This window comes from Dreissena polymorpha, chromosome 1 (assembly GCF_020536995.1).
Source record: "Dreissena polymorpha isolate Duluth1 chromosome 1, UMN_Dpol_1.0, whole genome shotgun sequence".
Lineage (NCBI taxonomy): Eukaryota > Metazoa > Mollusca > Bivalvia > Myida > Dreissenidae > Dreissena > Dreissena polymorpha.
The window spans coordinates 3,673,869-3,690,303 of record NC_068355.1 but is presented as its reverse complement, the minus strand read 5'-3'; the positions used below and the strand labels follow the sequence as shown (position 1 = coordinate 3,690,303).

The 16,435-nt window shown below is 35.3% G+C and overlaps 1 protein-coding gene across 2 annotated transcripts in view; it reads right to left on the bottom strand.

Annotated features, from left to right (window-relative positions):
- Positions 1-4,206: 4,206 nt before the first annotated feature.
- Positions 4,207-16,435, bottom strand: part of LOC127868850 (MIP-related peptides-like) — a 37,994-nt gene continuing 25,765 nt past the window's right edge. Inside the window, exons 2-4 of one of the 2 annotated variants that reach the window (XM_052410997.1) lie at positions 15,795-15,845; positions 7,757-7,842; positions 4,207-5,814 (exon numbers count right to left, since the gene is read on the bottom strand). In XM_052410997.1, coding sequence (XP_052266957.1) covers positions 4,739-5,814; positions 7,757-7,832 — 1,152 coding nt within the window. In that variant the 5' untranslated portion in view covers positions 7,833-7,842; positions 15,795-15,845 and the 3' untranslated portion in view covers positions 4,207-4,738. The remainder of the gene's footprint in view (positions 5,815-7,756; positions 7,843-15,794; positions 15,846-16,435) is intronic. The other variant, XM_052411006.1, reaches the window with a different exon arrangement.

Sequence of the window (16,435 nt, the reverse complement as noted above, 5' to 3'; positions counted from 1 at the left end):
AGGTTAATCCATACACCATCAGTGTTCAGTATAGCAATAGTCATTTCAACGCTTGATATGGTTTGGTCAATTAATTTAACGAGTTTCAAAATGCTGGTCTTAATTTTAAGATGGGCAATATATGCCATTGTATTTCCCACAGGGATATCTGGACATTTTAGAGCGAACGCGAGCTTGGCTTCGAGCAGTGTCACTACGAAGTCCTAATGAATGATCAAATGTTATTAATAAGCGGAGCTAAAGACTGGACTTCCTGCTCTTAGCGCTTTAGCATGAAAGTTAAAAAAAGAACATGCAAAACATTAAAGAATATCTGGGGCATATCATTAACGAATGGAACTGCGTCAAGGACAGAATGGGGGTTTCCATGATTGGAATATGCCCGTTCAGCACTTTTTGTTATTGGAAGGTTCTATTTAGCACAATAGTATCAGCAGTGTTTATGGAGCTTTAAGGTCATTAATAAAACAACAGTTTGTACAACGGTCTGTGATTAGTCTTGGCAAGATACTCGGTGATTAAATGATTTTATACATCAAAAAGGTGTCATGTATTTGTTTGTACAACGATGTTTTACGTACACTTAAATTTCATTTGACCGTGTTATATGGGTAGCTTATATTGTGGAAACCATGTTCCTCGTTCGCGAATCGCACTAATTGATTCATTTTATTGTTTGAAATGAAGCTCTTATCTTTAAATATTTATTTCTATAACACAAAATTCACGTATTATTGTTTCATTTTGAATTACACCTTTAAAAAAAAATCAGCAGTGCATAATAGTTGAACATATATAAGTCGGGTAGACAAGACAAATTGCATAGAATAGTGAAGAACATGTATATACCTGTTCAGTCACGTGTTAAATCGTGCTCATCATGCTAAAATTATTTTTTGTTATGCGGTTGGACTGTGGCAAGGGGAGGTAATGTTGTCGATTTTGTTTTCTGTATTTGTTTAAGGCATTGAACTTAACCTACAAGGTAACAATTACTCTGGTTTGAACATAAATGACCATGTTTTTTGTTGTTGTTGTGTTTTTTTTGCTGATGGCATGGCTATTTTAGACAAGTCACCTGCTGAAGTTAAATCGGATTAACATAACTTATATTAAGATTGCAATTCTTAGAGGGCTATTGTTAACACTGCAAGAACTAAAATAATGGTATTTCATGATAGGGCTGGCTTAATAGATAACGAGCAATGAACATACAATTGTAATGTCATTGAAGCAGTTGATAACTGTACAATTGTCATGACATAGAAGTTGTTGATAACTTTAACTATTTAGGAAAGGTATTGAATTATACAAGAAATTTTTAAGTAAACCAGAAAAATTTGGTTGGTAAAGCACTTAAGTCTATGAAGACATTTTCGTTTAATGAAATGCCTATGACATAAAACCAAACATCTTTTGTCAGTTGTTGGACTTTTTTGGTATCTATGTTTAATTATATTTCACAAGTATGGGGGTTTACAAAGTCAGATGATACTTAATTCATTCATTTAACATTTTCCAAACGAGTATTACAGGTTAAAAATAAATAGACGACATATTAGGTAGATATCAATTTTATATGAACAGGTTTGTTAACGTTCTAAAATATTGATTTAACATTCTTAACAATGAAAATATCATAATGCAAATTGTTTACAAAGAAGCTTTAAATGATTCGAGTAACGTTCTGTTAAAATCTGGATCTAAAATGTCATACACATGCTAAATAATTTTGGATTTGGTGACGTACATGTGCAATCAAATCGTTGTGCAAGTTATCAGTTGTATTAGCGAATTTAAATGCAGATTTGTTGACAACTTTTCACAATAATGTTATGTCAACACGAATAACGTTTCTGTATTAGATATCTGTACAGTTTTGGAATATGAAGGATATATAGACTTACGTCCAAGATGTACGCACTTATTGTTTTGTAAGAATAAGAGTTTGGTTGTTACACCTAGTTACGTAACAGAGAATAATGTGTCTTTTTCAGGATGAAGACCATGCTCTTTGTATACGTCTGAATAAACTGTCTGTCTGTGCGTCTCTCCGTCTGTCTGGGTCTGTTTAAATGTGACTTAAATGGAAGTCATGCTGTTTGCTACTAACTTTGGTTTGCATACACTGTAGTTGACTTACCTAAGATGTTCGGTTTGTACAATGTACACGGTTAACCAACTGTCCGTGGGTTTGCACCAATTAAATTAATAACACTAAAAGTGTAATCTTTGTTTATATATTTAATACCGCCTTTATTTCATTTTCTAACGATTTGGTCTGGCGAGGTATGAGTTAATGTAAATAGCTTACATTTAGACATAGGTGACAAAGACACAAAACGGCCAATGGTTTAGGTTTAGTAAAGTGATTTATTAATAAAAAATGATACCTAGCATTTACAAAATACGACAAACATTAAAATAGGTAGATTAATATCATCACATAATATCCCTACAAAGCTGTTAAATACTAGGTAAATTAATGTCTAAGACAAAGAGTTGGGCAGAAACATGTTTCATAAGTATTAAGTATTTATAAATATTAAATGGTGAACCTCTGGTTATGAATTTTATTTCAAATTATTGATTCTGTAATTACTAGGAGCGCGTTTTCCGATAAATTCCATGTATCGTTTTGGATATTGATTTCGGAGCGCTGCGGATCTTTTCCCTATGAACTCGTTCCATCTTTTACCGAAATGAGGACTCTTGAACAGATCGGTAACCTGTCCGTTCCGCTTGCCCAAGAACTCGTAATACCGTTTCGCCTTTGTTTGAAGAGTGACATCATCCGGTAGCCCATCTAGCTCAATTTTGCCGTATGCAGGTTCTTGTGGATCCCCGTACTGAAAAGGTTCCATATTGTCAAAGCCGCCGCCGTATTTCTCGATGTCATTCATTATGTCTTCCTCAGCAAACTCGGTCTCGTATGCAGGCATAGATAGACGCATTGCCGTGTCGGAAAACTTCGAACTGCGTGCGTCATCTGAAAGAAACAAAACCCAAATATTTGCACTTATCCATCGCACACAGAAAGCATACTTTCACGATCTTTATCTATAACATTATGAAAATGGCTTTATCAATTTCTTTTCTTGTTTAGAGCGATTAACGATATTGATTTAATGAACGTTGCTATTGATGCTATTGTATTTAATACATATCGCGTACCAAATGTAATTATACGACACCAAAACATTTTAGCCTCGTTCTTGAGCTTAATGCATGAGCGTAAAGTATTTTCCCAGATAAGCCTGTGAGGACTGCACAGGCTAATCTCGGCTGATACGTTCCGCATAGTCTGGATATTCGTTAAGAAGAGGTTTCTTGCAATTGAAGAAGTCCATAAAAGTGTCGTCTCTGATTAGCCTGCGGAGTGCAAAGGCTTATAAGTGACGACACTTAACACACAAGCATGGGGCCTGATTTTTTCCATGGCGCGACTTATTGTTACACCGAATGTTAATATTTCTTATTTACTTCAAATACAATATTTACCATGCATTTGTTGATGCGCAGTTGCTTCCAATGAACGCTTGCATAGGAATACCAAGCGCGTCTAGCGTGTACCAAATGTGTATAGTCTGCATATAGGCATGCCAATCGCGTCAAACGTGTGCCATACGTGTATAATCTGCATGAAACGTCCGTGTGGCGTCAAACGTGTTCCATACGTGGTAACTCTGCATGTCACGTCCGTGTGACGTCAAACGTGTACCATACGTGTATAATCTGCATGTAACGTCCGTGTGGCGACAAAACGTGTACCATACGTGTATAATCTGCATGTAACGTCCGTGTGGCGACAAAACGTGTACCATACGTGTATACTATGCATGTAACGTCCATGTGACGTCAAACGTGTACCATACGTGCATTATCTGCATGTAACGTCCGTGTGGCGTCAAACGTGTACCAAACGTGTATTATATGCATGTCACGTCCGTGAGTTGTGTCTGTCATAAGCGGGGCAAAGGTATGACACAAGTGTAATGCATTATGATAGAACACTGTTGCTTTTTATGCATTCTGTTTTAACAAGATATAAAACAAATTGTTTACCCATTAGAATAAGCCACTGTATTGCGAATTCAAGCAACGTCGTCATCATGAATTAACTGTTAAATACAGTGCTTTTCCGATTGAAATATTATAATAAACCATTTAGTTAGTCCGGAACAAAATTAAGGGTCGTAGATCAGATGCGCAACAACAGTTTAACAGTACGAACTTTATTTTTCTTGTACGGTATGTATTTATGTTCTGTATTTCTTCATACAGTTTTTCGAACCAAATATTGACTTATGTCAAAGAAAAGTAAGAAATAAAAACTACTTATATACTGATGAACACTATAAAATTATACATGACCGTATATGTAATGACCTGTTTTATTGCACTGTATGTAGACTACATATTTTGTTAGGAAAGTAGTTTTGTTTATTACTTATTAAGTGGATAATTTGTTTAAATAAAATTTGCATTTGATAATGTTTGTCATTTTTATTGCATGCTTGCAGTAAAATAAATTATATCTATGACGATACATATGCCTAATTTCAAGAAATAATGGCGACATTTAAGTTCATCGAAAATATATGTCGTGCAAATATAACATTTTATAACATTTACAAAAATTCTGATGTTGATTTAACACAACTATTATTTTTAATGCGGATCCAAACTCCTACATAGTGTCTGTAAATGGATAGTATATCATCTGACAGAATAACCCCTACAGAATGTCTGTGGATGGGTATTCATTTATAATCCGCTGATATTCGTCAGCAAATCCTGCATTTGGTCCTACTGGGTCAAGATTCAGTTCCATAACGTACGGGGACCGCTTGCCAATGAACATAGGGGCTTCAAATCGTTTAGACGTAGACCGGACAGGGTGGCGGCCGTATTCTAAAGCATCCAACGCGGACAGAATTGACGACAATGAATCCCGTCGACCGATAAATTCTGGTGCAACAAACCGTTTGGTGTAACGTGCTGGAATGTAGTTCAAAGAATCCATAGTTTCAGTTTCGTCATAAACGGATCGTTTTTTGCGACTATTGTTTGGACTGGTACTGTCGTAGTTTTGATTTTGCACTGCTTGGACATCACGCTTGCCAATGAACTTTGGTTGGTACCTCTTCCCGATGAACTTTGGCTGGTACCGTTTTCCAACAAACATTGGTCGATAACGCTTTCCCACGAACATTGGTTTGTATCGTTTACCTACAAACATTGGACGATATCTCTTGCCAACAAACATTGGACGGTAACGTTTTCCGACAAACATTGGTCTGTACCGCTTACCGACAAACATTGGACGATATCGTTTGCCAACGAACATGGGGTTATATTGGCGTCCACCATATGTTCTGGACCGTTTCCCAACAAACTGCGGAATATATCTCTTATCACCTTGCGACAACTCAGAAGAATATTCCCCATCGTTGACCTCATCAGTTGAAATTTCGTCATTTTCAACTTGTTTTTCGAGTGCGCTTTTGTCAGTCAACAATTCATCTGTGTCGCCCAGATTGTATTCAAAGTTATCCTTAACATCCAACCCAGAATCTTCTAAATAACTTTGAACAGCAATTTCTAGTTCTTTAAGCTCCTCTTCATTAAGTTTATTTTCTGTTTCATCGCTGTCTATTGAGTCAATCGTTCTTTTCCCAACAAATCGAGGGACATATCTCCGTACAAGTCGTATTAGGTCAGTGTCATTAGATTCGCCCTCGGTTTCACTGGCACCATGCGACCCTACAGCCGCCAACGCTGCCGCAGCTTGAGCATTAGAATCGTCAGAGCCTACAGCGAGAATAACAGTAAGGAATTGATGCGCATGCTTACGGTTAACTATGCATTGCTGCATGGCATTATGTTACGCCTACTGAAAACTATGCATTGCTGCATGGCATTATGTTACGCCTACTGAAAACTATGCATTGCTGCATTGCATTATGTTACGCTTACTGAAAACTATGCATTGCTGCATGGCATAATGTTACACCTTCGGAAAACTATAGATTACTGCATTGCATAATGTAACTCTTACGTAAAAAGTTATTAATTGTTGCAATCCATAATACAATGATTAAAGAATTGCTGGAATGCATAATGAAATGCTTAAAATATAAAATTATCGTTCATGTGAGTTAATATGGCCTGTCAGTTAATATTGTACATACTGTTATTTGATATTGTGGTTTTGCATTGACGATATGTTGTATAACTGTCATTAATTTTCTTTAGAACATTGCAATGTGTTTACTAAAAATGACTTTTTTATAACGATTTAACTTGGTTTGGTACACAGCAAGCATTTGCAGTTAATGCAAAACAATAGGTTTGATATAAATGACAAACCAAACACATGTTTAGCCATATTCACGCTTATGTTTTGCCAAACGCTGTACCGCAGATAATCTGCCATTAAATGTACATGGCGCGCGACTGTCACCACTCAAAAACGTCTGCATTGGGTTGATATACTGCATTCACAGTCGATTGTCATTGGCAGTTTTTATTTGTTCATATTGCGTGTGTTTTTATTTTCTAAAAATATTATATGTAACAACTTCACAAAGGATATATAAATATTTAATATTTCTGAAAGATCGAAAATCTCATATTGTATGGATCTCATAATGCTAATTTTAAAATAATCCCATTTTTGCCCAGTGGACTCTCTCATCCTTCTAAATTGGATCAATTTATTTCCAAAATTAGGGGTGTCTGGTATACTTATTTCTATATTTAGACTATTTCTTACAGAAATTCCTTTATGCAAACAGCGCAGACCCAGATGAGGTTATCTTGGTCTACGCTGTTTGCAATGTCCTTTTTTCAGGACGGTAGGCATAAATGGGTTAACATGGATCGATGTCAACCCAAATACAATTGCTTACATGCTACTGATCGGCGCATATTCTCTCTTGACTAGGTATTTAAAGCGTTATCAACATATGGCATATGTAGATAAATATAAATACTTTCTATAAAACATAATCCTAAAGTTAAAGGCATCAATGTTCGATAAAGACCCACTTTGGCCAATCTGGTGGAACTTTGTCTGTACCATACCCCTTAGAACGAAAATAGCAACAACATCATCTGCATGTTATCGAAAGCAAATAATATATCACAACTCGTCAAATATATATCATCAGAAGTCGTATTCAGGAAAGGGACTTTGTGTAACCTCAATGCAGTTATTTGAGGCGAAAAGACCTGGGCCCGTATTCACGAACTCATTCTTTGACATAAGAATAAAGAACAGACTTAGAACCAAGAAAATAGGTCAGGCGGACGAATATTTACGGACTACCACTGGTAATTATGTCATTAAGAAAATATTCTACATGAAGCATGGTGTAGGTAGAAAAGGTTATTGTAAAGTTTGACTCGAAATTTGAGCAATTCTTGAATATCCGAATTGAAGGAAGTAGGTAAATTTTTTATTCTTCGATTTAGATCTAAGAAGTGTTTGTTGACTACAGCACCGTAACTTTGCGAGTGCTAATTTGGTATATTATTGGTCCGATTTGTTCCTAACATTCAAGCAATTACTTAATGCCATGGAACTAACATACACAATGTATTATCAGAACAGTGCGTACCATACCGAAACAATTAGTTGACCTAACAAAGTTGAACCGGAATCAAAATGCTATAGATATCAAACAATTTTTTGTTATAGGCCCCTCCCCAACACATTTCGTCAACAACATCACTCTTTTTGTCAACGTACCGGACTGATGGGACAGCTGTAGTGTAAGTGAAGCTAGGAAGGTAGCCAACAGGATGCCAGTGTGCTTGGGGGCCATTGTTGACGAGCTGAAACGATGAAGAACCAACGCATTATATTTGCTTATTCTCTAGTAATTTAATATCATAATGTGTATTTTACAGACGCATGTAAAATCAGTTTGTATATGCTCATACGTGAACAATGTATTTGTGATTATTAATTAATAGAAGTAATTTATACTGCTTTATCCACATGTATTAAATCTATGAAAAGAGGGTTTAATGCATGTGCATTAAGTGTCGTCCCAGTATAGCCTGTGCAGTTCGCACAGGCTATTCAGGCACGGCACTTGCCGCCTAAACTCGATTTTCGCAACGAAGAAACTCTCTTTAAACGAAAATAGCTTAAAAACGTAAAATGTCGTCCGTGATTAGCCTGTGCAGACTGCAAAAGGTAATCTGTGACGACACTTTACGCACATACATTTTAAGTACCTCGTCTTTAGGAATGAATGGGGATAATTGTAATTGTTCTTAAAGTGTTATTTTGCAAACACAATGACGCATATTGACAGTTGACCTGAATTAAATTATATTCAGCATTTCACTCAAATAATTTCTTATATTGAAGACATAATTGACGTAGTTGATAACTAACATGACCGCCGCAAACATCCGTTAAAAGGTTCCAATGACGAGATCTAAACCTACAAACATCTCGTCTGATGAACAACTTTTAGTTATTCATATTTCGCTATGATAACATTTGGCAATTTCATTTCCGCTCAACTAGGCGTTCCGACAAAAGACCTAATTTTGGGGTTGAGCACTTGATTACAAATCTCCGCGCCATAATCGCGACATAGACGTTCAACTCCCATTGCAATACACCCAATAAATTGCCGGTTTACAATCTTTAGAATGACGAATAACAGCGGTTCATCACGAGGTAATTGAATACTTGGATTTTAGAGAATTTGGAGAAATTTGTAATGCACGGGGCACGAGACGGCGTCAACAATGACATTTTGCATTGAATAAACATACCAGCGGGTGTCTTGTTTAGATTTTATCTTAACAGGGACACGGACTCTAGGGGAAACATTTTTTTCTTTAAGAGGTCTTACAGCCACTTATATTGGTATATTTTTTCTGTGTGTTTTGTCTATACATGAGACACCAATGGCCTTTGTAAACAGATCTATTGTTAGACATATCGTATGCCTGTTTGATGGTTCACTTTAGATTCTAAGGATCGGATAAACAACATAGCATTCTGCTTTAAAAAAATATCTTATGTGGTATTTTTATAAAATGCGTAATCGGTCTGTTTATTTCCTTGATGAGAAGATCACATTCCATTTATTGAGGACAGTGGCGTCCGTAAGTACACATTTGTGGTTAAATAATTGCTTAATTTGATTTTTCCTTTTTCAAGATCGATATTTATAAAGAGTGATGCTTAAAGCAAATTTAACTGTTATATGAAATCGTTGTGAAAAACGTCTTTTCATCAAAAACAGTGTGGGTTTTATTTCTTTTTTGAACAAAGCATTCAATTGTCTCAATACGGTTCTGCAATTAACTAATTCAAGAAATGATGTATAAGATCGGGTGTGTTTCAAAACGGCTTTCTGTGAAACTGCGGTCATTATTTTGTTCTGCTTCAGAACAGCCAGAACCAATTTTGCGTATAACGACTTCCAATTTCGTTGTCATAATTAATGGAGGACTTCGCCAAGAAACGGCTGGAAACAGACAAACGAGGGTGACTAATGTGAACTGCAAGCGCGGAGCTTGCTGGTCAGTTTCCGGTAAGACCTTTTAAGCGCCGCTATAACGATGTCAGCTGTATCGCGGTCAACTCTGTGTTCTTGTCGATAATTACTTTAAATAAATGTTAGTTTATAACGCAATAAAGCTAGAATAACTATTTTGCAGAGAGTATAATGCGTCGAATTCTTGACATTCCTAATGTTGTTTGTGCCGCTCTGCGGGAAAACTGGGTTTAATGCGTGTGTGGAAAGTGTCATCACTTTTTAGCCTGTGCACTCTTCCCAGAACGAGGCTAGTCTGCAAGAATAATCCAAAGCAAATGACTTAAAAAGTAATGTTAACATCGCATGCAGTGTATGTCAAACTCAACAGTTGATGTTCTCCCAAACTCTAACCTAATACACATACACACGCTCTATAGGGTAAATTGTCTTGTCATATTGTCGTGTGATGTCTTTAAATAATTAAATAATATTTAAATGAAAACCATAGTTTAGGGCGTTTTATATATACTATTTAACACCATGCATTATAGTTTTCATATAAGATTGTTTAATCCTTTGATTATATATTTTGATTCAAGTGTTATTTATCCTTCAGGGTTTTAATTACGTGTATTTTGTATGATCTGACTTTGCTAGATTCTATTTACTATATCATGTCCAATTACAAATGTATACATTATTTAACTGAATGTAAAATGTTAGAACAACTACTGTAAAAACTGGAAAGCAGTATGTAACGTTCACATAAACTTTCATGGTTTCTCAAAATGGATTCGACATGCTTGTTCAATCACAAATAATTGGGAAGCCTTTTATCGTGGATTGCCGCAGAATAACTCAAACAGAAACGACATCAATAAGCGATGTTCAGAAACACGTTAACCAAATGAACCTGCCATTAACTCGAACAACGTGAAAACCGAGTCACATTAGTGTACAAAGCATAACACGTATTATTTAATGAAAACCCATCCCACATGTATTTATAGCTAGATAAATGCATATGAATAACAATTAATCGCACGACAGCAACAGTAAGAACATTTTAATCAACGCACCCAACGAATTCAGGGGCTAGAAATGTCAACAGGAGCACGTTCAAATTTTTATAAAAATGAGCATAGAACGGAAACAGTCCATATGTAATAAAACGGAACTGATTTCATATGTTTAAATGCACAACAAAATAAAGTTAAAATTGATACCTGATTGCGTGGTTTTATCCTTTGAACTTCCATGCCAAAGTGGGATTTATAGTTAAAAGATGGTTAACATTAAGTAAAAACGATAAGCACTATGCTAATTTAGAAGGTTATTAATTTCTATCAAATGCAACTGCATTTATTTTAAACATAAAGGAATATGAGAATGCAATCATACAGACCTATAGAACTATACAATGCTATCATATATATTGTATACCAGACCACTTATGCAATTATCGTGTTCGAAAAGCTTAAATAGGTAGGGTATGCTTACTTAAAGAAACCTTTTCACGTTTTGGTAAATTTACAAAACTAAAAGCAATTGTTTCAGATTCGCAAATTTTGATTTTAGTTATGATATTTGTGAGGAAACAGTAATACTGAACATTAACCATGCCCTAAAATATCCATTGTATGCACATGTTTACGATTTAAAAACATAAACAGTATAATGCGTTGCAACGCGAAACGATTAAATAATGTGGAGAGTTTTGTTGTTGTCGTTAAATTTTGTGACACTTCGAGCATTGCTTATATAAAGTATAAAACACATCAAATGTTGTATAAGCATGGATGGCCGAGTGGTATAAGCGATAGACTTTTACTCCAGGGGTAATTGGTTCGAGCCCAGTTGAGTGTTACTTTTTTCTTTTTTACTTTTATTCTTTTTTTTTTTACTAGAGCTTTTTAGATCCAATATTTACGTTTATCCATATAAAGCATTGAATGACAAACTTCAATGCATGCCAAAATCTGTGAAAAGATCCCTTTAAATGGAGATGCCATGTAATGCAACCGTCAAGGTTTAATATAAGCTGAGCTGTGGGAAAAACGGGCGTAATGCATGTGCGTTAAGTGTCGTCCCAGATAAGTTCGATCAAGGACGACACCTTCCGCCTTCACCAGAATTGTGTTTAGAACAATCTTCCTTAACACGAAACATTCAATGAACAGTGGACATTGTGCGGAATACGAGGCTCCTCCGGGATGACACTTTACGTGCATGCATTAAGCACGGTTTTCCCATAACGTTACTAATATGATTGTGCCTTTAAAAACTATTTGTGTCAATAATGATAATCAATAAATCGATTTATAGTATAGTGAATTAATTAAAGAATATTCTTTCGTAAAATAAGATCTTTAAGTAATAATTTATAGCTCGAATTTGTAAAAGTGAATTTGCGGTTATCACCAAATTTAATCATAGTTGAATGCATACAGAAAGAAGTAATATACGGTTATTATGAGAAACATCATCAGAAAAATACGCCATTGCGTTCTTGAGTAGATCTTGATGGGCAAAAACAGGCATATCCACACTAACGTATTTCATCGTATTGTATCTCGATACATATTAAAATGCCCAATTTCATTACGTCCACGATCAAAATACTAAATCCAAAGTCTTCTCTGTCAGGATAATGAAGTGTCTTCCAGTTTGCATGCCAAGGAGTGTATGAGATTTGAAATGACATTTTTCTGTATTGAGAAACCTGTTCAGCGTTTTTGCTATTAAGTTGCCAACATTGAACTCAACTGACGTTTTGATGGGTGCACACTATTTTTTATGAATTTAACCAATTGCAATTTATTGGGCGAATCATTTAAATATGTCAATCAATATTTCAAAAGGTTTCGTGTTTTTTTTTCATGGTCTGTTAATACGATTGAATCTCCTAAAGTGGATTATAAGTAACATTTGTATTTGATGAGAAACCTTTCGAACTACAATAAATTATTTATCGGTGACATACTGTACAATGCGGCGCACACACTGTCGATATTTTAGAACTTTTTATGTGGGAACATCTCCCTTAACTGGTAAGTGCTACGTCCAGTGCCATAAATGATCACATCGGCTTTACTTCTCATGAACATAAATGTGCTCATTTGGACCTAACATTCAAACGTAATGCACAATACATTCAAATAATCTAGTATTACTTTATTGATGATATTTATAATAAAAAAATCGTAATTATTCATTGTATGATTGTGGTCTTAAAGATTACCTGCAAAGTGCGGTCAATATCTTTTTTCGCGTTTTTACAAGTTGCTTGTGATTGAACCGATTGCAGACATGTTTAGTAAAACCAAACACTCGGCATTAAGATTGATATTGCTGTTGTAAATTATCATCGCAGTGCGAATTTGATAAAATATACAGAAAAGAAAAGTCGTGGCGCGCTACTGACAATGTAATTTTATTGCAATCATTTATGTATCAAATGATAGAGATTGCTTTAGTGCTAAGGAATTTGCAAGATATGAAGTGTTAATGGTAATAACTGTCCTGTACCATAGTAAATATGGGTGCAAACTCGCAGTCGTAAACATTTAATCGTTCATCTTCTATCAGAGCTCAGATAATGATATGCATTACCGTATATAAAGTATACATGAATGTTGTTGTTTTTATGTTAAAATACATTATTTAGATTTCTGATACATCAGCTTTGAAAAAGTATTTCATTCGAACGACAAAAGAATTCTGACGTAAGCAAAGGAAGAAATTATTGACTTTAGCCTCCTAACAACAAGTATTCGTGGTTTATGGGATACTTTATCAATAAATGTATGATAATGGCGTTCCTCATTTAAAGACAAATTTAGAAACATTATGTCATAAAACGACACATACAGCCATTGTACTGATTGCGAGGAAGCATCAACTTACGGTGAATTATATGCTATGGTAGTACCGCTCTGTGCAAACAGGGCTGAATACATATGTGTACAGCATCGCTCCAGATTAGCCTGTGCAGTACGCACTGGCTATTCAGGAACGATACTTTCAGCTTTTATGGAATTTTCGATTCAAACATCTCTCTTTCAAAGGAATATCCAGTCTAAGTGAAAATTGACATCCCTGATTAGCCTGTGCGGACTACACACGCTAATCTGGGACGACAAATGCAAATGCATGACGCCCGGTTGGCCAAGAGCACAGTTCATTTAAGTTCCAGTGAAACCATTTTCGATTACAGCAGGTACAGGTCACGCTTTTTCTTGAGTTTCTAGGTTTATTGTATCCTTTGGGGTAAACATATTTTGTACATGTTTACCATACATCATATTTACTTCTATATTCTTCGACGACTGCCCTACATATTCGAGCTCTATGTCTACCTTTATATATGACACAAAAGCCTTGTTTACGCTTAAAGCAGCGCATCCTCAATGATGCATTTCATTTATATTAATTTTACTTTGCAGAAACAAAGCGAGATTTTTAACAATTTTCAATTTGTTAAATGTTTTAATTTGTTAAATGTTTTAAGATAATGTTATTTGATTTTCTTTTTTATATAATGCATATAATGTTTCAATGGAAATTCTTTTTCTTTATACTCTTTTTCGTAACAACATGCACACGAAATGAAACGTTATTTGCAACCCAAACACATGAAAGTGTTTGATGATTACAATTGTTGTATTTCGGATTCTAAGAAATTTTGCGTTAAACTACTTGTTCATAATAATGTTAAGTTGTTTTTCATCGTTCAATTTGGCTTCGATAATGATTGATAACGATAACATAAGAATATTTTTTATTGTTCAAAACAAGCCGCGTGTCGTGTAAGAATCAATGTAAGTTGACAATCATTGTCTATACCGTAATAATACTGTTTATAGACACATTTTAGCGCCGGTTATCTTTTTTTTGCATCCAGAATATTTTATGTTCAAGAATTTGAGCAACGGTTTCACCAAAGTGCACGCAGCACTGACACCGCTTTGACCTTACTACGTATTTTGCCCAGCGGTATGCAGGCGTTATTTACTCACCGTGTATTGCAAACCACATGCCTAAAGCATATTGCTTTGAGAAATATCACCTTTAATTAATGACCGGAGAACTAACGAGCAAAACTACGTGACATGTATTAAATTTATTGCACGATTATAATGCGTAGATAGATGATCAATGGAAAACATTATCTGTAAAAGATTAACACGGTTCAGATTCTAGAATTATGGGCCATAAAACAAGCACGCCGTTTTGAATAAAAATGCATTTGCATTGATCCTGATGAACTGTTTTAGTTCATCCCTCTCTGTACTTCCCATCAACTCGTACATTATAATGGAGTATTTTGAGGAAATATATATAACCACGTTTTCCGGCACCATACGAAGGTACGTGTCCATTGTAGCACGCGCGCTTCGTATTTCGTTAAGCTCAACGGATTGTAATACAAGATTTTAATACTATTCAGACGAACATTATAATTGCTACACGAGAAAATGGTGTTGACTCCACCAAGCCCCCAATATTAATCATAAAACAACGTGGTAAACTAATTACTTTGGGCGCGGCTGTTATACGGTGCCTAAATTCGAAATCTTTTCGAATGCTTTTATATTTAATAAAGATAAATATATATATATATATATATATATATATATATATATATATATATATATATATATATATATATATATATATATATATATATAAGCCGCGCTTTGTGAAAAGTGTGTTTAATGCACGTGAGTAAAGTGTCGTTCCACATTAGCCTGTGCAGTCCGCACAGGCTTCACGCACAGGCATTACGTCCGATTTTCAAGAAAGAGGTTCTGTATCATATAAAGAACCGATACTATTTGGCCGTCTGTCATTGTACTTTAACCATTTTTACCCTTCTTCAGACGCAAAGTGAAAATTGCTATGTGCAAACAGCATAAAACAAGAACAGCCTGGGAGTACCTCCCAGGCTGTTCAGGTTGTATGCTCTTTGCTGCTCATCAGTATTTAAGAGTTAGAAATGAAGCCTTTAAAACTTGAATTTAGTAAGAAATATATTTAATTGAATGTATCTTTCTAAAGGACTACACATGCGCCGAAATTTGTATCTGAGAGGTAAAGGGTTAAATTATCATATTAACCCGATCACTTGTAAAACAAAGTGAATTACATTATCATACGAAAATGGCTGTTTTTGACACAAGCATAATGTTTGGCATAACAATATATAAGTAGCAGTACTTTAACATACAAGTACTTGGACCATCCGAGAAATCATGGGTATGTGAGAAATGTACTTGCCTATTGGATTGTCTAGTGGAATTGTCGAGTGACAATTCGTAGGCACTGTCTCTGAAATTATTAAAAAGCTGCTTGAATAGAATAAACGTAGTGAATAACAGTCGTCTAAGTTATGTTTGAGCGATTTTTTAAAGAAAGGAATATTTTTGTATGAACAGGAACATACAATTCTATAAAGTGTTGGCAAAGTGCTAAATTAGACTAAGTGCTATTAATTAATTGTTAATGTACATTAGGTCCATTAGGTCCATTAGGTCTGATAACCACTAGTAAAGAAGTTAATAACAAACGGCAATAATATTGTGGACAGGGAATACATATTTATTCGTAAACAAGTATTCAAATCTGACATACAATAATGCAAACGCTGAGAAAACAACCCAACTAAAACTAGAAACAAATATTAAGCTTGTCAAAGAACAGACAAATTTCTTGACTCCGCATGTCGTTATATACAGCATGACAGATACATAGAAAGACACGCAGGCGGACGGACGGATATGCAGACAGAGAGACAGACAGACAGACAGACAGAGAGAGAGATAGACGGAGAAACAGACAGACAGAGAGACAGACATACATACAGACAGAGAGAGAGACAGACACAGAGAGAGACAGACACAGAGAGAGACAGACAGAGA